The following is a 24633-nucleotide window of genomic DNA, read 5'->3' as shown; positions in this document are numbered from 1 at the left end:
TTGAACTCACAGAGATTCACCTGGCTCTGCCTCCCCAGTGCTGGGATTAAAGGTATGCGCCACCGCTGCCTGGCTCCCAGCCTATATCTTTATTGTTGGTTTCTAAGCTGTGGCTGCCCTGGAACTCACTGTGTAGGCCACGCTGGCCTTGAACTCATGGAGATACTCTTGCCTCTGCCTCTTTTTTTTTGTTTTTTTTTTTTTGGTTTTTCGAGACAGGGTTTCTCTGTGTAGCTTTGTGCCTTTCCTGGAACTCACTTGGTAACCCAGGCTGGCCTCGAACTCACAGAGATCCGCCTGGCTCTGCCTCCCGAGTGCTGGGATTAAAGGCGTGCGCCACCACCGCCCGGCGCCTCTGCCTCTTAATTAAAGACTTGTGCCACCACAATCACCACATCCTCTGTCTTGGTTTTAGCCCAAACAGCTAGTCAAAACCTGGGTTAGAACCCAAGCTATCTAGCTGTCTGGCTATGGAAACCATTACTCCAAGTCTGCTGTGTCTTTGAAGAAAGCAGCTCACAAGACAGGTCATTTATCCCAACATAGAAGGAAAACGGGAGCTTGAGGAAGCTGTCACGGGCACTTTCTAACCAGATTGTATCCGGTCTTCAAATTGGCACGTTAGGATTGATTACCCCTGTTCTGTCACCGGTGCAAGTGAGAATTTGGGAAGTTAAGTAACTTGACGCTAATGTCTATGCAAAACTGGTTAGTATTAGAGCTGGAATGGGGGCTAGGTCTGCTTCCCGCCAAGGACACACTTGTGGCCACAGCTTATGCTTCCTGCTTAAGGGCCATTGCTGCCACCAGAGAGTAATGGTCAAGGAGACTGAGTCAAGAAGCTTTTGTGCTGAGCAACAGCGTAATATTAAAATACACTACAGAGTATCTCTGTTATTGTTTTTTTTTGAATCTGTCAAGAGCTTATCTTGTCCTTGGCTACAGAAAATATTGTATTATCCCAGAATTTTCAGATTGTAGTATGATCACATTTGTGTGTCCCTGGACTACCACTGGTGGGGGATGGGGGGACGGGGGCGACATATCCCTTGGTCCTCTTTCCCTGCCACAGCCTGCCTTGGCCAGTCCACAAGTCTCCACCTGTCTCTGAGCAAGTGCTCCAGGCATTCCACTCTTCCCCTCGTCTGCCCACTCTGTGCCACAGGAGCATGCAGAAAAGACCTTTCAGCTAAGGAAGCTGAAATTCCAGGAGGATTTCATCTTGTGTACAGGAAAACCTATAGAGTAGCAGCAATTAGAACAAGGAGATTTCTCACCTTGCAGAGGAGAAAAATAATGGTTCCCAATTAAGACAACATTTTTACATTTTGAATAAAATGTAAGATAATTAAGAAATGTAGGCAGATTCTTTATTCCCAGCTTTCTCAAGGAAGGGCAATTTGGTTTTGGTGTGACATGAAGCATCTTGGAACAGGGGCATATGCTTTATTTTGGAGAAACCCAAGTGTAATCATTAAAGAGTATTGGTTCTAAGTATAGGTTCTTGGTGTCAGGAGGACCTGGTTGTTGTTGTTGTTTGGTTGGGGTTTTTTGGTTTTGTGTAGCAGGAGTCTTAAAAGATCTTAATAAAATCAAACCCTAGCCAGGTATTGGGGTGAACACTGGAAAAGAGACAGAACAAGCCACAGCTAACCTCACCTGGCCAACTTCTCAGCTGATCCTGTTTCCTCAGACTGGAAGCTTCTGAGTCCTCATCCAAATGGATCTCAGCTGAACTGCTGCTAGAAAGCCTTGAAAGCTTAACCAGCTTCTAGTTTCTGGTCCTCACGCCTCATATACCTTTCTGCCTTCTACCACCACTCCCTGGGATTAAAGGCTCGCTTTCTGGGATTAAAGGCATGAGTCACCATGCTTGGCTGTATCCTTGAACAGATGGATTTCTGCCTCTGGAATGCTGGGATTAAAGGCGTTGCTACCACTGCCTATCCTAAGTATCTAGTTCTCTGACCTCAGATAAGTTTATTAGGGTACATAATATTTTGGGGAACACAATACCACCACAGTTTTGGTTTTGTTTTTTTGAGACATAGTTTCTTTGTATAGTTTTGGTGTCTGTCCTGGATCTCACTCTGTAGACCAGGCTAGCCTCGAACTCACAGAGATCCGCTTGGCTCTGCCTCCCCAGTGCTGGGATTAAAGGCGTGCGACACCACCACCCAGCTGAACTTGATGCCTTTATGTTTCACTATATAGAATACCAGACCTTGTACCAGGGAGTGCTATAGGATATCCATTCTGCCAACCACTCAGCCCATGTTTGGCTTGCAGTATGTTCTTAAGAATGCTGACTGACCCCTTCCTCGGATCTGAATGGGCTGTTAGGATCTGTTCACCTTGATGGTTCAATTTACACATCTGCTTCATGACTCCTGTTCTAATAGACTGGATGTTGACTCTTCCACTCCCCAGCTAAAGGAAACAGCATGTGGAACACAAGAGAGCCTGTCATGTATTGAGTTTTAAGATTTATATGAGTTGCATTTGAGGATTGAATAATTGGTCATGTTTCCATAAAGGCAAACATGTAATAACATTTTACTCTTCTTTTGGAGTACATTTTGGAAGATTTGGGTATAAAGGAACTTTTTGGCTCTGAAATATTATTTTCTTTTTCTACATTTCAAGACATAAAAAATTGACATTGTTTTTGGACATAGACTACAAAGGAGTTTTTCTTATGTTTAAGTCTTTTTTTTTTTTCTGGTGTTTTGAGACAGGATTTCTCTGTGTAGCCCTAGCTGTCCAGGAACTCGTTTTGTAGACCAGGCTGGCCTCAGGGATCCACTTGCCTCTGCCTTTTGAGTGCTGGGATTAAAGTCATCTTAACACAATTTACTTTGAAGAGTAATTATGCTTTATTAAAACCACAAGAGGGTAACTTTGGTTATGAGTGGATATTTCTGGTCATGAAATCACAAAAACACAGAAAAGTCCAAGACTTAGCTTTTCCCTTTTTGTCTTACTTTTTTTTTTCCACTTTTCAAAAAAATCAATCACCTGTTCATCTAACTTCCTAGGAAAGGCACAAGAGTTAGTTGAGAATTTTTTTCTTTGACTCTGGGAAATACTAATTTTAAATTATTTCACAGCAGTGTGTGACTTTTTTTCTGATATTAATATAGCCACTAACAAGCTACTTTCTTTCATTAGTCACACACAATATTAGGATATAGAGTTTGTAGATACAAAGAATGCTATTTCTGGCTTAGTACAAACAAGTCTAGAAATTTGTGAGTCAATTTAGCATGTAGCAAGTTGACTTTGACATATTGTAATTAGAAAGCATGACTTCATTGAATCTTTTGTTTTGTGGGTGTTTTATTTTGATGTTACTTATTTTTTTGTGGTACTAGCGATTACAGTACTTGCATGTGCCAGCCAAGCACCCCACAGGCTAGCTGTTTTTGCAGTCCTTTTTGAGTTTTTGTGTGTTGTTTTATTTGTTTGGATTTTTTGTTTGGGTTTAGGGTCTCACTAAGTGGGCTCATGCTGGCTTTGAACATACCCTACAATGTAAATCTCCTGTCTTGGCCTCCTGAGTAGCTAGGATTACAGGCCTGTGTAATTAGGGTTGGCTACTCTACTGTTCCTATGGAGAAAACAAGATTTTTTTCTGTCAACACCTCGGGTAACGACGTTTGTCAGTCATCAGTTCTCACATGTGGAGTAACACCCTCAAGCTATTGAATTGGCACTGTACTAGACTAAACAGGTTCAGGATGCTCTGAAGGGGTGTGGTTCCTCAAAGTCCCCATTTGGAGTTCTCTGGATCTCTTGGGGAAATATTTGTATTGCATAGTAGCTGGATCCCCATTATCAAATAGGTGCTTGTCTTCAGCAGTTACAAGATGTTTTAGTCTAACACTAAAACAGGAGCTTAGGTTCGGATGACAGCTCACATGTACTCTTGAAAACAATATTTCTAAAATGTAGTGAACATTGATTGCATGCTTCCCCTGGTAGTTACCACACCATGGTTTCAATTACAGAGTATGTGCCTTTGGAATTAAAAGTAAGAATTGCTTTTGTGTTAGATTAATTTGTTTAATTGTATTTACTTTGTTCTTGAACCTTAAAAGTACAGCCTGGGTCAGAATATTGCAAACACAGAAGAATATGCTCTAGTATCATACTTCAGAATGGAAAACATTAGATTGAAAAATTTTAAGTCCCACAAATTTCTTTTAAAAGTGTATTACTTTAATTTAAAAGAACCAGTTTTTGTCCTTAACCTCAGGGTCAGAGTTCTAAATCAAAGTTTTAATAAGTTGTTTCCATTTTAGAGTATCCAAGGCCTATTGATTTCAGAATTAATCCATTCCTGCTCAAAAAGAGGAGAATTCACTTCAGTGGAATTGACCTGGTCAAGCCAGGAAAAGCTTCCCCAGGATGGTATATATATGCCAGTGGGCGGCTTCTACCCCAATCTCGGGGCTGAGGCATATAGAGTGATTTAATCTCATGGTGCAGACTTTAGAGAAGTTTTGGTTTTTTGAGTCTTACCAAACAGTACAAGTGTTACTACTCCTGAAGGTATATTCCAAGCTGTAGTTGGAATTTTCAGTAACCATATCTTCCAGAGTAATTCATCTTCATAGCATTCTCACCATTAAGAAGCTTTCTGAATAGCAGCCGCCAAGAGATCATGAAGAAAGTGAGCATTTATGGGTATAATTGGCGTTGGCTGCTTTGTGGTGTATTTTATTCAGTAACATTTAGTAGTACCATCCATACATCTTTAAGTTAAGAAAAAAAATAACAGTTGCTAAGATACAGTTCTGAAATGTTTTAAAATTCATCTGTGATAAAATACTGAGACAGTTATTTTTCTCAGGGAACAGCGTGCTGATGACGTCAAAGGAGATTCTGAAGAGAAAAGAGAAAATGAAGTGAGGACGTCAGCTGAAGCCAAAGGTAACCATAGCACTATCATGTCACTATTGGTTATTACCATAAATATTCAGGAACCAAAAACTTCACTGTAGCCCAGGGTATAGTCCATGGCAGAGCAGTGTCTATGCACAAGACAGTGGGTTTGATTCTCAGCACCACAGAATAAGTACAAGTAATTAGAAACAACTGGAAAATGACAATCGCAGTGTACTGAAGATAAACTTGGTTTGGCTCTTCCTTCATGGAAAACAAGACAAGTCCAGATATCGGGAGACTTTCAATGGCACAGACTCAACGGGCGCCTGTGTTCACAGTTTCTTTCACACATTGGTGCAGCATCAGATGTAAGGTTTGCAGAGACATTCTCTGTGGCTCTTGCCACACATCTTCGGTATTGCTGGCCTCACTTGCTTCAAATGTGTTTTGAAATCCAAACAGTCTATCATCTTGATGCAAAAGCACAAAAATGAAAAGAAAATCACTTAACAAGTGTTTGCTAGGCTAAGTCATTCTTCTTCCGTCTTTGTTTCAAAGATGATAGTTTAAGCAACGAGGGCATAATGACTCTTAGTCATCATATAGATTGAACTTACAATTTGCTTATAGCTGGGTAATTATTGTTTATTTTTCTTATAAGAAGATGCTAGTCTGGCTACCACTGTGTTGCTTGTTCCTGTAGTCTTCCCTTCTCATACGTGTTTTCTGGTTTAGATGATTTTAGGGTTGAGGAATGGAACTAATGACTGTCTGTAATGAGAGCCTGATTATTGTAAAGCAATAATTAATGATTCCATTGAAATCTGTGTACAGGGCGATGTTCAGCATGGTTTACGGTAGAATAGTAAATAATGGTTACATTGTACTCTGTGTACAGGGTGATGTTCAGCATGGTTTATGGTGCTTGCTTTAGCACTAAATACAGATCCTACAGTCGACCAGGCGTAGCCTCTCCTTTCCTACTTGCCCCTGAATAGTTTGATCCATGGCATTGAAGCCACTGGGTACTTATGTTTCTTGCCTGTCCAAAAGAATGGTGTGGTATATGTCCATGAGCTTTCAAAGAAGATTAAGATCAATAATGTTGTTTCTTGATTAGCACATGTCTGTCCCATACTAAGCCCTGAACAATTATTTGATTATCTACAATGTTGCTTATAATTTATAAAGGAAAGAGATATTTAACCTAGAAAGGTTTTGTTATCATAGCTGTTTGGACTTCTTATACAAAGAATCCAGCTTTTCTTTGTAAGCCATTAGTTCATCAGAAGTCAAGAGCAGGGCTTACAGTCAGGCATCAGCTCACACGTACCATCTGTGTGTCTGTGCCTTACTTTCTTCTTGTGTAACCCTAACGTAGTCCTAGGATACCTCCTTGGCAATGTGTTAGTAGCTGGAGGACTCCCTACGGTGATGATGCTGCCACCATGGAATAGTCTCTACTCAATGGAGAATGTCAGTCCTGTTCACATTTGATAGTCTAATACTGCTACATTTTATCTAGTTTATTTCTAGTTTTATTTTTCTGTTGTTCTTCACTTGAATTACGTGAGTTTTGTTTAGTGATTCCTTGCAAGGGAAGATTGGTAGAATCCATATTTATTTTTCTAAGTCAATTATTACTTTTCCTGTTTTCTCCTTGGTTTTCATGTATTTGTCTGAAAACCTATACTTGAATATGCTTGTGTCACTTGCTGTCTTTTTAATTGGTGAAGAGAGCTTCACAATGGAAGTCGTTGTTAGAATTTCCTACATTATGTTCCTAGGTGAGACTGGCCGGCGATGCAGTGCTGGCCTTCCCGATGACTTTGGAAATTTTGGATTTTTTGTTTGTTTGTTTTGTGGTGTTGAGACATTTTAAATATGGCTACTCTTTAAAATTAATTTAATGTGTAAGAAAGGTTTTTGTTGACTTTCACTCAATGTCTAGTTTACTAGTTTTATATTTCATTTGGAATTCTGTTCTTGGCTTACCACACAGTACTTGTGTGGCTGTCTTTACCTGAGTCCCAGGGACCTGTAGCTTCCAGTCAGAGCTGAGAATCATCTGGAGACATTGGGATGCCTCAGACCTTAGTCACTGGATGGCGTCCTATCTCTCAGTCTTTAATGCAGACACAGCCTGTTGTCACAGATTCAGCTCCCTGGAAGCAGACCCTGAGAAGACTGAGAAGAGGGAGGCTAGGGAAAGAAGCAGAGTTGGGCAAAATAAGGAGGTGGGCCTGGTACAGAGAATGGAAGTGGATGCCCTGAGGTTTAGGTCATCCCAAGTTCAGCCAGAGGGTTGGACTTTGTGTCTTGGAATTGACCAGTTCTCAGCTGCTGGCTGAGAAGGAAGTGTTAGACAATTTTTTTTCCTCCATGGTACAGAATGCATTAGAGGAAGAAGGACTTTTTGTTTGACTCCAGTGTCATAGAGTGGGGCACATGGTGACTTGGGATTTGCTGTAGTCATGGGAGCTTGTAGCATGAAGTAGTACATGGAGACAGAATAGGAAGCAGTGGGAGACTACCAAAGCCAGACTGGACTGTAAACACAAGATGTGCTTATATGCCCTATGTTTGGCAGCAAGACAGACCCCATTCCCAAAGTTTCTCCAACCTCCTGGAATAGTACCATCTGCTGGGACCAAGGGTTCAAACACATGAGCCTGTGGGAGCCGTTCCACATTCAAACCCCGACAGGGTACATCTGCAGACAAAGAGGCTCCCTTTGTCTTGGGCAGTTTCTGAAGAGGGGGTCATTGTAAGCCCTCTCCTCTCAACAGGCAGGAGAGTCCACGCCTTCGTCCTGAAGGGAGACTGAGTGCCTGGGATATCTACTATATATTCAGCCAGAACTTTAAGCTTGGTTCTTCCTTTAAGAAAAATCAAACAGAAAAGAAACAAATCAAGATCATTCCATGCAGGTAGTATTAGGCTAGCTGAATTCAGTCCAAGCTTTGGGTTTTGAAAAATGGAACCTGACTGGAATCCAATCTTCTCTCCATGATTTTTGCCTGGAAAGCAATAAACATTCTTGGTTGTTTTTTTTTTTTTTTTTGGGGGGGGGGGTTGGTTTGGTTTGGTTTGGGGCCCTTTAAACATTCAGATCTTATTTAAATTGAAAGAGTCTTTTTGTTATAGTTCACATTACTACCCCTGCTCCATTTACCCCTGTCTCTTCCTTTACTGGTAGTATCTCTCCGTCTTGTGTTAAAGCCAAGGTTTGGCATTGGAAGTATTTAACAGCTAGGTTGAGTCCAGTATTGCACCAGGTGGCTAAGCACACTGGGCTAATTGTAGGTGAGTAGGTGACTTAGAGTTTCCCATATGGGCCATGATTTATGTCAATTGCCTGTTTTTGTTTTTTGTTTGTTTGTTTTGTTTTGTTTTGTTTTTAAACCTGGCAGAGGCTTTGTTCCCTGGGGCTTATAAAGATCATTAGACTATACTGTCCATAAGTCTATGCTCTTCAGAATATATTGTATCAGGAGCCTGATGGTGGTGCTTTCCTTTTTCAATCGTTTTTACTCCAGAGAAAGTTCCATGTGCATTTTGTGAAGAACACATGCTTCTTCCATTTGAGTCTCAGCAGAATCCCTTCAGGGTGAAGCCTGAAGGTCAGGTATGGCGCAATCCATGCTGAGCCCACTGTCCGCTCTAGAGTGTCCATTCCTAGTCTGTTCCTTGATGGTGGAGCAGCCCTACCCAGCCCAGCCTAGCCTTGTGCCTCTTGGGGGTGAGAAAGACACTGCAGAGGCAACATTCAGTGAAGGAGCCTGAGAAGCAGTCACACAGGACTTCCTTCTAGTATCAGTAAGATTTAGGTTTTCAGGATCCACAAGAACTATTTTGATTGGAGTCTTAGGACAAACTGATTGTTAAAAAGGGGGGGCAGGGAGGATTTCTCCCTAAAAAAACAGACTCAGATCCTTCTGGCCAATCCAGTGTACTCTGTGTGATCATAACCTCTTTTTCTCTACTGTTTCTGAACTTGACTTTGGGAAACTGACTGTAATTTGCTCCTTTTTTCCTGTCTGCTTTATCTGAAAAGATAAATACTTCTTTCCACCATCATGGGAAAGCCTGCACGGTGGGGATTCTGTAAAATGGCCTTTCCCTGGCATCCTTCTGTCCTAGGGAAGGTCCAGTTCTTTGTTTTCTCTGCAGGCTTTCTCTCTCATAGGATACTTGTATGGGGAAGCTGAAATGCTGTGTAGTAACATGTCAGATTCTCCTGGGGAAATCGAGCATCATTTTTGCCTCTGTAACAGTTGGATTGACTATTTGGATCTTTAATATTGGAATTACCCTGAGATATTTTTCATGCTTGAATTTGAGTAACTTGAAAATTGTATCTCTGTTCTTAGTGATTTAAATCCACTTGTTTTATGAAACATTTTTGTTCACCCTTTTCTCATTTATCCATCAATTTTTAACAAATATATCCCATTTCTTCTGCCTTTCTTCCTTTCTCATTAGAAACCTCTTTTATAGACTCCTAGAATATCAGCCTAGATGGATTATTGACTCATTTACCACTTTGAATCGAAAAGACTGTCGATTATTTTCATTCCTTTGAAGACAGAAGTAGTTTCTACCACTTGCCGAGCACTGCATGTTAGGATAAGCATTGAGAAAACCTCGTGCAGTTCTTCCAGGACTTGTTAAATTGACTCCACTGGGGTGCCAGAGCAGACGTCTAGATCGTGTTTACCAGACTCCGGCATCTTGGTCGGGACCCTATCGTTGAAGGGGCTAGGATGACAGCCTTCTACTTCTCTTATCTCTGTGTGGTTTTCCTGTGCTGTGGCTGAACCTCTCTCCCTTCTGTTACAGCTAGCACCATCATAGCATGGTTTGACAGTGACAGGAGATGCTTCATTTTTGTCACTGGCTTAAAAACAACAACAACAAAAAAAAAAAAAAAAAAACCCAGAATGTTTTAACAAACCAAATAAAGTGTGTGAGCGAAGAAGACTTTGGTCAGATCGTTTTGATAAATTTCACTTTAGGAAATTTCAAAACTATGGGAATGGAAAGTGTTGTTTTTCATTCAGGTGGATGGTGTCGGAGGAGGGCAGTAAGAAAGAGAGCCTTGGCAAGATCCGAGTGACCGAAGTGCCTTCCAAACAGAATGCCTGTGCTTTCCAAAGCACACTGTCCACTGCAAGCCTCCTCTTCCTGACTCTCACCATTGTGCCGGCATTGCCACCAAAGTCTACTTGCATTTATTCTAGTCTGTGTCATGTGTTGGATAAAATCCTGGAGCCACTTCCCATACCGTTTAAGGAATCAATTAGTCACTCACATGAGGAGGCTTTCTTTCTCTATCCCATTTGGATGCGAGTCATAGGAGAGAATGTGTTAGCGTTGGTGGATACCACAGGTACCTCATTGTTTAGCCATAACACTGGTGTCCAGTCTCAGTTTTATAGAAGAAACTGCTAAAGGAAGGAGTGTCTGAAAGGGAAGGACACAGAGTCACAGGACAGTGGTTCTCAACCTTGGGGTTGCGACCCCTTTGCGGTCAAGTGACCCTTTCACAGGGGTCTCCTAAGACCATGGGAAAACACAGATATTTACATTACAGTTCACAGCAGTAACAAAATTACAGCTATGAAGTAGCAATGAAAATAATTTTATGTTTTGGGGGTCACCACAACTGCACTAATGGGTCGCAGCATTAGGAAGGTTGAGAACCACTGTGCTCGTAGAATCAGAGCGGTGTGTGTTTATAATACCATCCTCAAAGACTTCAGAAGCCACTGCAAGTGTTGGAGCTTCGTGTTTTTCACTTGTTTAGTTAGAGTGGTTGTTGGTTTTCTGAGGGATAATGCCCAGCACTAGAAATGAACTGTGAGGAATACAGCTTCCAGAGGGGAGTCGATGGAATGGTAGTGATAGAGTGAAATGTCGGTGTTATTAGAAAACAAAAAGCATCATAGGATGAGATGAACATGCGTTTGTAGAAGACTTACATATGGCAAGCAATCTCTACCCTGTTGCTCTAGTGTGGGGACAAAACCTTAGCGTAGTTCGTGTAAGCCAGCCTTGTGTGTGCATTTATTTCAAGTGCTTGCTAAACTCTTGGGAATAGCTGAGATGAAGTTTTTAGGTTACCCACTTTCTCCCACATTGTTCTTAAGTACTGGGGGTCAAACCTGGGTTCTTGTGCATTCTAAGCAAACACTCTGCCACAGAGCTGCATCCAGCAAAATATTTTCAACTTAAATAATTTAAGTTAGAATAAAAACAAATGTGGTTTAAATAATTTAAAAAAGAATAAAAATAAATGTGGTGTTTGTGTTTAGTTTATATGAGATATTCAGTAAAAAATAGGGTAAGGACCCAAAACCTTGATTCAATGAAGCTTGGAAAGAGCTATCATAATGTCTATGATTGTGCCCTGTTACATCCCTTTTCCAATAAATGAGACAATGTTCTTCTTTGGAGCCGAGAAAATTTCCATCATGCATATACACCACATTTTCCTTAGCCCCTCCTCTGTTGTTGGGTACCTAGGTTGGTTCCATGAGTTAGCTATTGTGAATAGTTCTGCAGTGAACATTGATGTGCAAGCGTCTCTAACATGTCTACTTGATGTCCTGGGGGAATACCCAGCAGTGGGAGATCTGGGTCATCGTTCTTTAAGAAACCTTCACACTAGGTCAATAGGGGTTAGACTAATTCCCACCAAACGGGGTTTCACTGTGTCTGGATTTTTTTTTCCTTAATGACTGACACTCTGAGTCCATTGACCTAAAAATCTCAATGTATTTTTGATTTGTATCTTTCTGATGGCTCGTGAGGTTAGGCTGAGCATTTTTTTCCATATATTGATTGGCTATTATATCTCTTCCTTTGCAAATTGTTTGTTCATTTGCACATTTAGTAACTGGATTTTGTTTTCTTGTTACCTGGTTTTGGTTTGGTTTTAGTTCTTTGTTTAACCCAGATATTTTCTCTCATTCAGTGGGTTTTCTCTTCACTTGGTCAACTGTTTCCTTTTGTTGCAATAGTTTCTTATCTCCATTAAAAAAGTTGATGGCTGTGTAATGCCACAATGATAAGTAACTTGGATGAAACCAAGGCTGGAACAAGTCAGGAGAAGCAACTACCTGAGAACAAATTGCAACAGCTGCAGATCGGCAACTGCTATCATTATGTCAGCTAAAGCATAGGGGAAGAGACGGAATTTCTGAAGGACAGAGTTCTCTTCTGAGGCACAATTATCTAGAGTGCTCAAGAAACACCATTGAGCAACGGTCAATGATAGTCGTCAATAGTGTGTGTCAATTGAACATACAGTGTATTATGACAAACATCAGTAAATGATAATTACTCAATGAGTGTGATATTGAAAGTACAAAGCCTTTCTTTATCTATGTCCACCTCCCTGATGCCATTATCTAGTGAGATGCATGGCCCATGGGGCTGTCCTCCTGCCTTTCAGATAACAGATTTTCTTTTCTTTTTTCCATTGACCAGTTGTTCGGGAAGAGCCTGCCCCTACTATACAGCAGCCTCAGCAGGTACAGCAGCCTCAGCAGGTACAGCAGGTACAGCAGGCCCAGCCTGCTCAGCAGCCTCTGCAGGTGCAGCAGCCTCTGCAGCAGACAGCCAAGACTCAACAGGCCCAGCAGCCTCAGCCGGCCCAGCAGCCGCAGCCAGCCCAGCAGCCGCAGCCGACTCCACAAGCACAACAGGCCCAGCAGCCGCAGCAGAGTCCTCAGGCCCAGCAGCCTCAGCAGGCCCAGCAGGCCCAGCAGCCGCAGCAGGCCCAGCAGCCTCAGCAGATTCCCCAGGCGGCAGCGGCGCAGCAAGCCCAGCAGGCCCAGCGGCGATCAGCGGTCTTTCTCTCCTTTAAGCCCCCGATTCCATGCCTGCCCTTGCGCTGGGAGCAGCAAAGCAAGCTTCTTCCTACTGTTGCCGGAATCCCTGCCAGTAGAGTTTCCAAATGGAGCACAGATGAGGTATGTTTGCATTCATTGCTTAATTTTGTTATCAGACTTTGTCTATGAGGCATATTGGCATCATGTGTGATAAATCATGCATTGATTGGGTAGTGTCTTGTCTCCCAGGGCCTTTTTTTTATTTCTTTCCCAATAAGAGATCATTTGTTTAGAGGGAACAACCTAAGCTATATGTTTCAAATACTTTTGAACCTCAGCATTTTGGATCCCAACTTCTTTCTTTTTTCTTTTTTTTTTTTTTTCAAATTAAAATCTTAAAATTTTGATGTTTTGACAGGTGTCAGAATTCATTCAGAGCTTGCCTGGGTGTGAAGAACATGGAAAGGTGTTTAAGGACGAAGTAAGTGTTCCACTCTATTGTGAAATGTTTCTTAATGGGGTCAAAGCATGGAGATGCACCAGTGGGGACATGTGTTAAACGGGCCGTCCTGAAGAGATGAGCTCTGTCAAAGTTGACAACTGGTGTGTAGTTGCATTACAAGCAGCATTAACCACTTGAATTAAAGTGTCTTACAGAAGATGAGGTCTGAAGGAAAGCCTGCATGAGCATTTCATGATCGTGCACAGTAGCACTAGACTCATTATAAAACTCCCCGCTAAACTTAATAGCATGCCCCTATATAGTTTATAGCACAGAAATAAGCCAAAGGAAGAAATGAGTGGTATTTTAATATGGTGAGTTTTTTTCTCATTATTTTAATTTCAGATACCATCCTAACAGTATCAACATTGACTCCATTTGATGCTCAGAATAAAGACTACCATTCGAGCCAGGAGCAGGCTTAGATCTTACCTATGTCTCAGTAATATGTGTAAGAACAGGAATTTATTACCATCTACCCTGAGATTATCTTTTGAAAAAGCATTTATTTATTTCGAGTTAGTGTACGAAGTAACAGGTTTCCTTGTGGTGTTTTCACATACACTGTGTTTGGCTCATGCCTTCCCACACAGGGCTTTCCCCCATCTCCGTGTTCGATGCCCCCTCCTTGTCCCATTCTGTCCCCAGTATTCCTCATTCAGCTTTCATGTCACATATAGTCCATCACCCTTCCCATCCTGCTTCCTTAATACCTCTTCAAATTAGAAGCTAGGATTGTATATGAGATGGCATGCAGTATTCAGCTTTGAGCCTCGTTACTTGACTTAATATGGTCATTTCCAGACACAACTATTTTTCCTGCAAATTTCATATTTTTATTTTTCTTTGTTGGCTGAATGAGATTTTATCTGGTGGACACTAGTCCTCCTGGACCAGGAGCTCACCTGACCTGTGTGACCTTATCTTAGGCAGTTGCTGCTTAACGGTTGCAGTGACACTATTTCCAAATAAGTTCACATTCTGAGCAACTAGGGTTTAGGGATCCAACACAGAATTTGCAAAGGAGGGCCTGGGAAGGTGGCTCAGTGGTTAGTAGCACTGCTCTTCCAGAGAACACAGGTTTGATTCCCAGCACCCACATGGAGACTCACAACCGTCTATAACTCCAGTATCACGGGATCAGACACCCTCTATCCTCCACAGGCAATGCACACATTCGGTGCACAGTCATACATTCGGGCAAAACATCAATACACAGAAAATAAAAATAAAGAAAAAAACTTTTAGAGAATTTGCAGCTGGGCATTGTAGTACACACCTTTAACCCCAACATTCCAGAGGCAGGTGGATCTCTGTGGGTTCAAGGTCAGCCTAGTCTATATGATGAGTTCCAGGACAGCCATGGCTATGTAGAGAGACCTTGTCTCATAAAACAAAAACAAAAACAAAGCAAACAAAAAAGAATTTTCAGAAGACACAGTTTAACCCCCATCAAGCCATTCATTGTGGTCAAATTCCTCTGAGATAGAAAAAGAAATATCTTTCTTTTTCTGTTGTTGTTCAAAATGGAGAAATTGAAGAAGAAATTAATTAATGTGTCTTAAGACCATCCAGTTTCTTAAAGGCTGAAAGTCTCATACACACACACACACACACACACACACACACACACACACACACACACACGTATATTTTATATATATATATATATATAAAATCTGTCACATTTGTCACCCTACTAAACCAAATAATCATTTTTATCATGTTGTGGCCTTGAGTTTCAAAGTGTCCTATTCTGTAATTCAGCTTTTCATCTTAGAAGGGGCCCAGAAAGAAGAGGATTTACACAATTAGCCTAATAGTAGAAGAAACAGCCTATGGTCTGTGATGTTTAACACTGGCCTCACATTCTTCCACCCAGACTGTTTGTTGTTTCTCTTCTGCTGAGGGAGGCTAATTATGGTCATGCCAGACAAAAATACTCTATTTTCCTCATGGTAGAAGACTAAATCTGTTGGGTGTTTATGTGTAACTGGTTCTTTGCCGGAATTCTTTTATGTCCAAAAGCATTATTATCTTCGTAACTAAAAAAACCTACGTTTTCTTCTTGACTCAGTACCTAATTCAGAGGAACATAAGAAGGTTTGGGGAGGGGGGAATGGCTCAGTGGGTGAAACGCTTGCAGCATAAACATGAAGACCTTTGAATCCCCACCACTCACATAGAAAGCCAGGCATGGCAGCATATGGCTGTAACTCCAGCACTGAGAAACAGACAGGTGGATCCCTGGAACTCACTGGCTAGACAGTTGAGATGGAATGGCAAGCTCTAAGTTCAGTAAGAGACCCTGTCTCAAAGAAAAAGAGGAGACCTATAGAGGAAGACATTCACAATTGAACTCTGGCCTCCTACACACACACACACACGCACACGCACACGCACACACACAGGCCCACAGGCATGCACACTCACATTTTAAGTTTTAAGAGAGTATGGCCACTTTCTACTTTCCTGTGGACTGGAGTTTCAGACAATTGAGTTTTACTTTGTTGATGTGTGATTGTAGGTAAGAAAGACCCATAGATCGGGAATATTGTGTTCATCAACTCTGGTATAAGCCTTCTTATTGTCGCTGTGAAGTCAGCTGATATTACAGCACATAGCTTTGGAGAGTCCCACAACAATGCATCTGGTTAATCCATATTCCTTTGTCTGTTTGGTTTTTTTTTTTTCAGCAAATTGATGGAGAAGCATTCTTACTTATGACCCAAACGGACATTGTTAAAATTATGAGCATTAAGCTGGGCCCAGCTCTCAAAATTTTCAATTCTATCCTGATGTTTAAAGCTGCGGAGAAGAACTCCCACAATGAACTGTGAAGACGGGGGATTCTGGTACCTTCAGCTTTCGCTTTAAAGCTCATCATGTTTATTCAAAGCACAAGGGGGGTTCTAGCTCCTGAGTGAGAAGTCTTCAGGACTCCAAGAGCAGCACTCGGGGACCCCATCCGTCCCTCCAGACTGCGTGTGTAGGAAACGCCTGGGCTTCTCATCAGCTACTGGCCAACAGCGGTCATCCTTCAGTTCTGCTCACAGAGCTAAACGTATCTTTGTAAATCTTTTGGAGGTGGGGGGAGGGTGGGGACTCGGGGGCTTCATTATTTATGGATGGGGGGGCAAAATAAGAACTTTCGGCATTTTGTAAACATTGTTGGGTTCTCTTTCATGTACACTCTCTTTTTTTCAATACTTTCAGAAACCTTTTTATATAACTGAATTTCAACCTAAACCAAATCCGTTGAATCCTGGCTGAGTTTAGCCTGGGACTCGCGACGGTCGGTCGTGTTCGCCCTGTGCCATATTTGGAATTGCAGCATTAGCCAAGTGTAACTTTGCGAGTCACGATATTGCCTAACTATGTGTCATCCTTTGTCGGGACTGAAGAACTGTAAATACAACCTTTCTTTGAATCCATGTTTTTACTTTTGCACGCATTATGAATTGTTAAACAAATTCTTTTCACCAGCATCTTTACTGTTATTACCAAAAAAAAAAATGTATATAAAAGTACGGAATTGAAAAATAAAATATATGAGCCTACTTAGATTTGAATGAAGTAGTGTATCTGAGCAGAATCAGTTTTGTACATCATGGTGCCCATGTGTTTACAGCAGTCAGCATCAGAGGATTGTGTGGTTACATTCCAGGGGATGTTGATCAGGAGCTTGATTTATGAGATTATTGTGTGCATCTCTGTCAATGACGTGCAAGTAACTGGTGCTTCATAGAAAAGGACTCATCTCGTTGATGGAAACACTAATCGTTCAAGAGATCCCATCAGTCTCCCAGGCCCTCCAGACCCACGGGATTTCCTCAGAGTGAGCTGAGAAGTAGAGCGTGGATCTTCCTGCACAGACCTGGCGTGAGAGAGTAACACCAGCAGACCAAAACATTCTCCATACTCACGAGTCGAGGAAGCGGTTCCCAAAGCCATGGTTCGGGAACCTCCAATGTGGAAAGATTCCTTCTCCTATAAAATATTTTGCCTTGATTTTTAAGCATCTGGATGCACTTTAAATGAAAGCCCTTGGTTATTTATAAATTCATAGCTGGCGGTGTTTCTTTTGTAAGCATGCACTTCTAGGGGAAAGGTAAATTATTTTGTCGGTCTTTTGATGTACTTTCTAATTCCAGGATTAGACATTTGTTCAAGGACTGCTTTAAAAATAGAGAGTTCAGTAGCATGCTGTCGGAACTTTGGGGAAAGTCCCACCTCTCTCCATAAACTCTTTAATGTTTTCTGATGTAGGACTTCCTTTGATGTGCCATAGTAGGAGTTTATTATCAGTCCTTTGCATTTGTCATGATTCAAGGTAAAACAGGGTCCGTGACATCTGCAGTGTCCAATTCATTTCTTTGCATGAATCTGCTAAATAAGCTTTTTATTGTTATTTTTTTTTGCCTTTTTTGTTGTGTTCAGTATTTGTACATTAACTTGCACTTGTTACATGTGATATGAATGAAATAAAATCTTAAGTACAGATTCTTTTTATATATGTATGATTTTTAAGAAAGTTATTAAATAGGAGAGGAAGGGGAAAACAGGAATATCATATCTAAGAAGTTATGTAAGACTTGGGTTGATATTAGAACACCTACCTGGCATTTGCGAGACTCTGGGCTTGATCTGCTCTACTACAAAACAATAACAAACAACAGCAACAACATTAAAGATACCATAAGACTGGGGAGTTTCTCCATTGCTAACGTGCATGTTACAACAGCATGAGGGTCTGCACCCATGTAGAAACCAGGCACGTCTTCCCAGTGCTGTGGGAGCAGAGACAAATGGGTACCTGAAACTCATTGGCCAAGGAGCGTAGCTGAATTTATAAACTCCAAGTTTAGTTAGAAGACATGCCTCCAAAGAGCATAGGTAGTGTAATGCAGGAAATATGCAGAATACTGATAAAAGGACTATTTATTCCAGGATTATATTGGTGTGGGGGGGGGACGACTCACTAATGCAGGATAAGGCAGATTCAGTCACAGAATCCTGGAAGGCTGAGAACAGGTCCCATGCTGCTTGATACCGCCTGATTCGGTTCCTACCATCCAAGAACGCAAGAGCGAAGGGCCCACTTACGTGCTCCCCAGGTGTTAAGCTAGCCAAGAGGCCACGTCCTAGGGGCTGGTACCTCAAGGCCATAGGTGGACCAAATACCCACTACATTAGTGAGGCTAGAGAAATAGGTGAATAGTTAAGAGTACTTGGCTCTCATCTGTCTGCAACTCCAGTTCCAGGGGATCCCGTCCCCTCTTCTGGCCTCCACAGACATTAGGCACATACATGGCGTGCAGACTCACATGCAGACAAACAGTCCTAGTTGTTTTTTTTTTTTTTTTTTAAAAAGAGGAAGTCAGTGCGGAGAGTAGTAATACAAGAAGACACAGGAATACAGGAGATGGACCACTGGCCCACACATAGACACACATGAACAAGTACACACACCACAAAAAAGTCTGTGTGTGTGGCAGGGTGACAACATAGCAATCTAATGACTGTAAGATTGAGTATTTTTGTCAATGTACTCAGATGGTAGGGTAAGTATTTAAAAACAAAAAGCTTCAAAAACCACATTTTTAGCCCAAGTTGTTTCCATCTGCATTGAGAATATTTTTTTCTTTCTAATTTAAAGTATATGCTGTAATGAAGGTGATTTTTAAATCTTATTAAAGATTTCACTCAGGGCTACACAGAGAAACCTTGTCTGGAAAAACAAAAATGAGAAAGATTTCACTCCTAAGCAGTACGCTGTTCTGTTGGAAGGAAAGCAGAGCATTGAACATTCTTGGGTGGCATAGAATTCACTGTACTCCAAGCATGTGGTCTTTCACTGTCCCATCACTGAAGTGTGGTCTAGGTGTAAAGGGAAAGAATAGGAAGGACTGATGGTAAGGGATCCCTGGAGTAGAAACAGGCTTAGGATGAGGCAACGGGGAAGGAGGCATGTGTGGGATGCATAGGGACTGTCCGCGGGGTTCTGAAAGATCTAACGCACTGTGCAGGGGCAGATGAAACCTGTCTACCCACCCGTGTTTACCACAGACCATATTTACATCTACATTTAGTGGGCTCACATCCCAAAGAAAACTGTGTATGAGCCAAGCAAAGTTGAATGTTTCCCAAGTGTTAGTACCAAACCAGGCTCAGAGAGACACACCCTGAGAAAGACAGTAACACAGACATGACTGGCCCGTGCCAACACTTTCATTTGGGAGGTTTAGAGCCCAGCTGTCTCATAGCCCCATCCTGTCACTCTGCCCAGCCTGAGCATGACAGAGACACTCAGCTTCCCACAGAGACTATGACCCTCTCAGGAAAGAAGTACCTCAGAAATTAGTAAACCCAGATTTAAGGCAGATTGTGAAATTTTTAAACAATGGATTGGAAGGGGTAATTTGAGTAATAAAAGCTTGTAAGGAAGTTACTATATTTTAGCGAAAAGGGAAAAACATTAAAATTTTCAGCATTTTTTAAAAGTTCGTTTGATGAAAGAATCCAGAAAATGCTTACCCAATTGTGTTGCAAGTATTAACACATTGAAATCTCTGCAATATCCAGAACGACCCCTCCCCCCCACCTTTCAGAATTAGGAAATAACATGCTATTTTGATGTCACTATCAAGGCACACTTAAACTATCGTTTTACAGTTTTTCCTGTGGAATTCTTCAGAAAACAGAGCACCCTGAGTCTTGTTAGATCCCAGAAGTATTGTCTGATTATTATGAATGAACAAACAAATTTCCAATGTGACCATTGCACGTGGGCTGAGCCTGGAGAGAAGGAACCATGGAAGTTGGATGTGCCCACTGACCCTGCACCACAAAGACCACCTACCAAGGAGGACGCTTCAAGATTGCAGCTATCCTGTGCTCAGTCGTGACAGAAGGAAACCAAAACGTAGCAGACCAGGCAGGCTGCCATCTGCGGTAAGGAAACTGAGGAGTATGTACTTTTTAAAAGATATATTGGATTTCAAGATGTTTCCAATCACTGTTCTAACCAAAGAGACTGAAGAGGCAGCTGGCAGGTTGCGGCTGTCCAACTCAACGGTTTTCAAGCCATCACCCTGAGTTAAATTCAGGGTCAGACCCTAACTGGGAGAATTTTACCTCACCATGTCTTTTAAAAGCTGACACTCCTGACACACATGTAACCTTGGCCATAGAATTCTTATGAACTCAGATCAAATTCAGAGCTTTTAAGTAGTATTTTATTACCAAACCTAACAGAGAGCTTAAGTATCTAAGCGATGGACAGAGGCATCAAAAATTCATGGACACTTGAGACAACATGACTTTTTCAATCCGTACCTCCACGGCAACCAACCCTAAATCAATCTGCAATTGTTTATGAAGCTTCAGCTGCCCTGGAGGTTAATTCCATTACTCTTAATATGGAATCTTGAGATCAGATTTCATATTCTTTCGAAGATGGGAAACAGGGACTCTGCACATCAAAGATCAATGTCTCCAGGAAGTTAAAGGTTTTGGGACAGTCTTCTCGGATGCTCAATTCCAAATACATGAAAGGCAGCCACCAAGGCAGCCAGGGCTGTGACACAGTCACCCACCTTGGCGAGCTTCTCTCTGTCCAGGTACAGAGAAAACTCACAGCCATTGATGTGGAAAGGGTTTTTAACTTCCAACACAGGGGTGGATGTGTGCGCCTAGAAAAGACGAATGACGTCACCACTCACTGATATGTAAAACAGCTAAATGATAAAGCATGCCTGGACTTCATACAATACTACAGCAAATGAGCTAGTTACAATATAGACTAACCATGAATATGAAACAAAGACTTGAACAGACCACTGACCTTATAAATGAGATATAGGAAGGTATAAAATGAATGGCCATAAGCATACTGTGTACCTTCTCATTTACAACAACAAAAAGGCTGGGATCATCCCCAAAAACATCTGGGAGGAGTAAACATGTGGCGGTCATCTTCATATCTGTCGGAGCAAGCACATCCAAGTAAATGAAATGGACTTTAGGAAGTTTTAAGAAAAGCTACCATGAAGATGTTGGGCTTGCTTTTTATTAAATTGTTGTTACCTTCCATTCATTGTGAAGAGCAAATCTCCTTACGTGAGTATCTCACCACCATTTTTTGCATGTGTATGTGTGGTCTGTGTACATATGTGTACGCATCTTTGCGTATGTGTGGGTGTGCTTGAAAGTGCGTGTGGATACCCAAAGTGTCTTCCTCTGCTTATTGAAGCAGGATCTCCTGCTGCACCTGGAGCTTGCACACTCAGCTAGTCCAGTTAGCTGGCTTGCCTCAGAATCCTGTCTCTGCCTCCCGAGTGTTGGGATTACAGATGGCCAGAACACCTGCCTGGCTTTTCCATGGGTTCTAGCATCCAGAACTCCAGTCCTTACACTTGCACAGTGAACACTCTGATCCTCTCCCCACCCCTCATGACCATTTTTAACCAAGATTTTCTAATGAAAACTTTCAAACTTCAGGTTAACTCTCTAGGTCATGGCCAGCAGAGGCCAAAGTTCGGTGCTGAGTTCACTTGCCAGGATGATTCAGTGTGCTTGGCCTTGCAATGTGTCTTATAAAATTAAAGGGTACAAGTGCCCATAATATAACTTTATAATTTTGAGTGTGCTTTTTAAACCTTTTTCTCTCTCTCATTTGAAAAATTCTTCCTTGTCTCATTGAATTTCACTTATTGCAATGAAACACTTATGTCTGTAGTTGCAAAAATGGCTGAGGCCCCACCCCCACCCCTGGCGTTCACTGACACTTCTACACTCCTTCATCTGTATAGTGTTTCATCTCCTCTTGCAGCCCAGTATTGATTGGATTGTCCACCATTGAAAAGGTAGTCAGAATATTTTCTGAGTAGGATTCCAGAATACGCCTTGTTTTCTTATAAATATCTGTTCTTGTAAGAAGTTGGACTTCTCGGAACATCTGATAGGAGGAAGGAATACATATGTCAGGCCATGTGTAAAGGTTATTAGCTTTCATAATATAAGGAAGTCGATATCTCATTAACTTTCACAAAAGACTTAGAATATATTAAGCTTTCACAAAAGACTTGGAATATATACCTGGGTTTTTAGTAGCTTAGTGTAATGAATGCAGACAAGGAGGAAAAGAATGAAAGCCTGAAGTGAATCGCAAAACAAATGATGGATACAGAATTAAAAGTTTGGAATCTGGCGTGGCCTTTAATCCCAGTATTTGCGGGGGTGGGGGAGGTGGGAGGTGGGGGGGAGGAATGATCTCTGAGTTCCAGACCAGCCTTGTCTACAGAATGACTTCTGGGACAGCTAGGACTACATAGAGAAACCCTGTCTTGAAAAACAAAATAAAACAACAACAACAAAAACCTTAGGGAAACTTTTGTTCCTCTTGTTCTATTTTAAGGAATTGGATGTTTTCCCATACTAGAACGGAAAATAAGGCCAATTACAAATTAAAATTTTAGATATAAATTCCACTAAATGAGGATCACAGAAAGTGAATACACATGGATACTGGCTGTTTGGGTCACACCTGTAGAATTCTAGATACATTTCTTTATGTAAACCACATTGCTACCATTACAGTTCATCTTTATAAACTTGACATAAATCTAGACATAGCATGGAAGAGAGACTCTCAATTGAGAAGTGGCCTATATTAGATTGGACAGTGGGGATGTCTATGGTCATCCTCTTAATTGCTAATTAATGGAGGAGGGCCCAGGTAGTACCTGCCTGGGCTTTGTAAGAAAGGCAAGCCAGGGGAGCAAGCTAGTAAGCAGTGTTCCTCCAAGGTTTCTGCTTCAGTTCCTGCCTCCAGGTTCCTGCCTCCAGGTTCCTGCCTCCAGGTTCCTGCCTTGGCTTTTCCTGATGATGGACTGTGTAACCTATAAGCCAAATAAGCCAAGTTGATTTGGGTCCGTGTTGTCACAGCAACAGAAACCAAACTAGGACCTTGTTAAGCTTCAGCAGCATCCAGCAAGAGGCAAAACAGAAACACTAATGGATTTTCAGACAGAACTCTTGAAAAATACACAATCTTAGGACCCTAAGGGAGTGTTTCAGAGACTGTAGTCTACGATGAGTTAAACAACATACATGTGGAGGAGTTGACCTCCAGGTTAAAGAAAACCCGATGGAAGCCTCTTGACTCCAAACTACTTTTCCCTACCTTTCTCAGAATGTTCTAAATTTGTCCTCCCAGAGAATTCCACCCCTACAGCCCCTCCTCCTCCTTTGTTGACAGAGTGAAGCTATCAGACCCCTAGTCATCTACACTAGTATGAATTAATTTAGTCACCACTGTCCCTATAATTGTAGCATTTTACATTACCCACGGTGCCTCACAGTTCCTTAAATACTTTGGTAAATCATAAATGGACCAAGGATTAGGTCTGAAAGTTAAGTCATTCGAAGCTGGAATTCATTTTCATCAAGGCACTGTGGCTCTGGTCAAGCAGCTCTCAGTGGAGTGAGCACTGGTCCTTAGGAAACTGTTAAGAAAGTCAAAACTTCCCTGGGCTCAGGACCTAGGGTTTTGGGCTTTTTTTTTTTTTTTTTGCTTTTGTGTTTGTGTTTGTTTTTTCTTTATTTTCAACTTGATAGTAAAGTGCTGTGGATATCGTTCTGTATAAATAAAACATTGATTGGCCAGTGGCCAGGCAGGAAGTATAGGCGGGACAAGGAGAGAGGAGAATTCTGGGAAGTGGAAGGCTGAGTGGGAGACACTGCCAGCCATCGCCATGACAAGCAGCATGTGAAGATGCCAGTAAGCCACGAGCCACGTGGTAAGGTATAGATTTATAGAAATGGATTAATTTAAGCTATAAGAATAGTTAGCAAGAAGCCTGCCACGGCCATACAGTTTGTAAGCAATATAAGTCTCTGTGTTTACTTAGTAGGGTCTGAGCGGCTGTGGGACTGGCAGGTGACAGAGGTTTGTCCTGACTGTGGGCCAGGCAGGAAAACTCTAGCTACAGTAAAGTTTAAATCAGTAGAGCTCACAGATGCCCTTCAGGAAGACCCACTTGACAATAAGCCGTAGACACGAGCCCCCTTAATTTTCCTACGTGCACTTCCAAAGTACAAAGACACTTAAAACTGGGGAATCTAATTTGCTGTCTCATTCAGATTTGCTAGGAGTTTCAACCATATTCTTTCTAGATGCAGGATCACTTGCGTGATGTTAATACCATGTCTCAAACCAGGTCTCTTGCCTGAAATAACCTCTGGATTTTTTGGGCATTTTTGAAAAGTGGTTCATCACTATGTATACCCTCCTTCCCTGTTTGTGCGGTATTTCCCCAGGGTTTATGCATTTGGGTAATAAATGCTTGCCTTTCTCAATGGATCAGGAGCACTAAATGGGAATTTGTCCTGATACTGAAG

At 41.7% G+C, this 24633-nt stretch overlaps 2 protein-coding genes across 11 annotated transcripts in view; one reads left to right on the top strand and one right to left on the bottom strand.

Moving 5' to 3' along the window:
• The window catches only part of L3mbtl3 (L3MBTL histone methyl-lysine binding protein 3), a 114778-nt gene extending 97045 nt beyond the window's left edge, over window positions 1–17733 (top strand). For all 9 annotated transcript variants that reach the window (XM_052751238.1, XM_052751242.1, XM_052751236.1 and 6 more), the window contains 4 exons: window positions 4856–4935; window positions 12385–12869; window positions 13147–13209; window positions 15927–17733. In XM_052751238.1, coding sequence (XP_052607198.1) covers window positions 4856–4935; window positions 12385–12869; window positions 13147–13209; window positions 15927–16070 — 772 coding nt within the window. In that variant the 3' untranslated portion in view covers window positions 16071–17733. The remainder of the gene's footprint in view (window positions 1–4855; window positions 4936–12384; window positions 12870–13146; window positions 13210–15926) is intronic.
• A 4288-nt stretch (window positions 17734–22021) lies between these two features.
• Window positions 22022–24633, bottom strand: part of Samd3 (sterile alpha motif domain containing 3) — a 47393-nt gene continuing 44781 nt past the window's right edge. For both annotated transcript variants that reach the window (XM_052750636.1, XM_052750637.1), the window contains one exon: window positions 22022–22189. In XM_052750636.1, the coding sequence (XP_052606596.1) occupies window positions 22022–22189 (168 nt within the window). The remainder of the gene's footprint in view (window positions 22190–24633) is intronic.

Source organism: Peromyscus californicus, unplaced genomic scaffold, assembly GCF_007827085.1.
Source record: "Peromyscus californicus insignis strain IS unplaced genomic scaffold, ASM782708v3 Scaffold_22__1_contigs__length_63687245, whole genome shotgun sequence".
Taxonomy (NCBI): Eukaryota; Metazoa; Chordata; class Mammalia; order Rodentia; family Cricetidae; genus Peromyscus; species Peromyscus californicus.
This window is presented reverse-complemented; position numbering and strand designations above follow the sequence as displayed.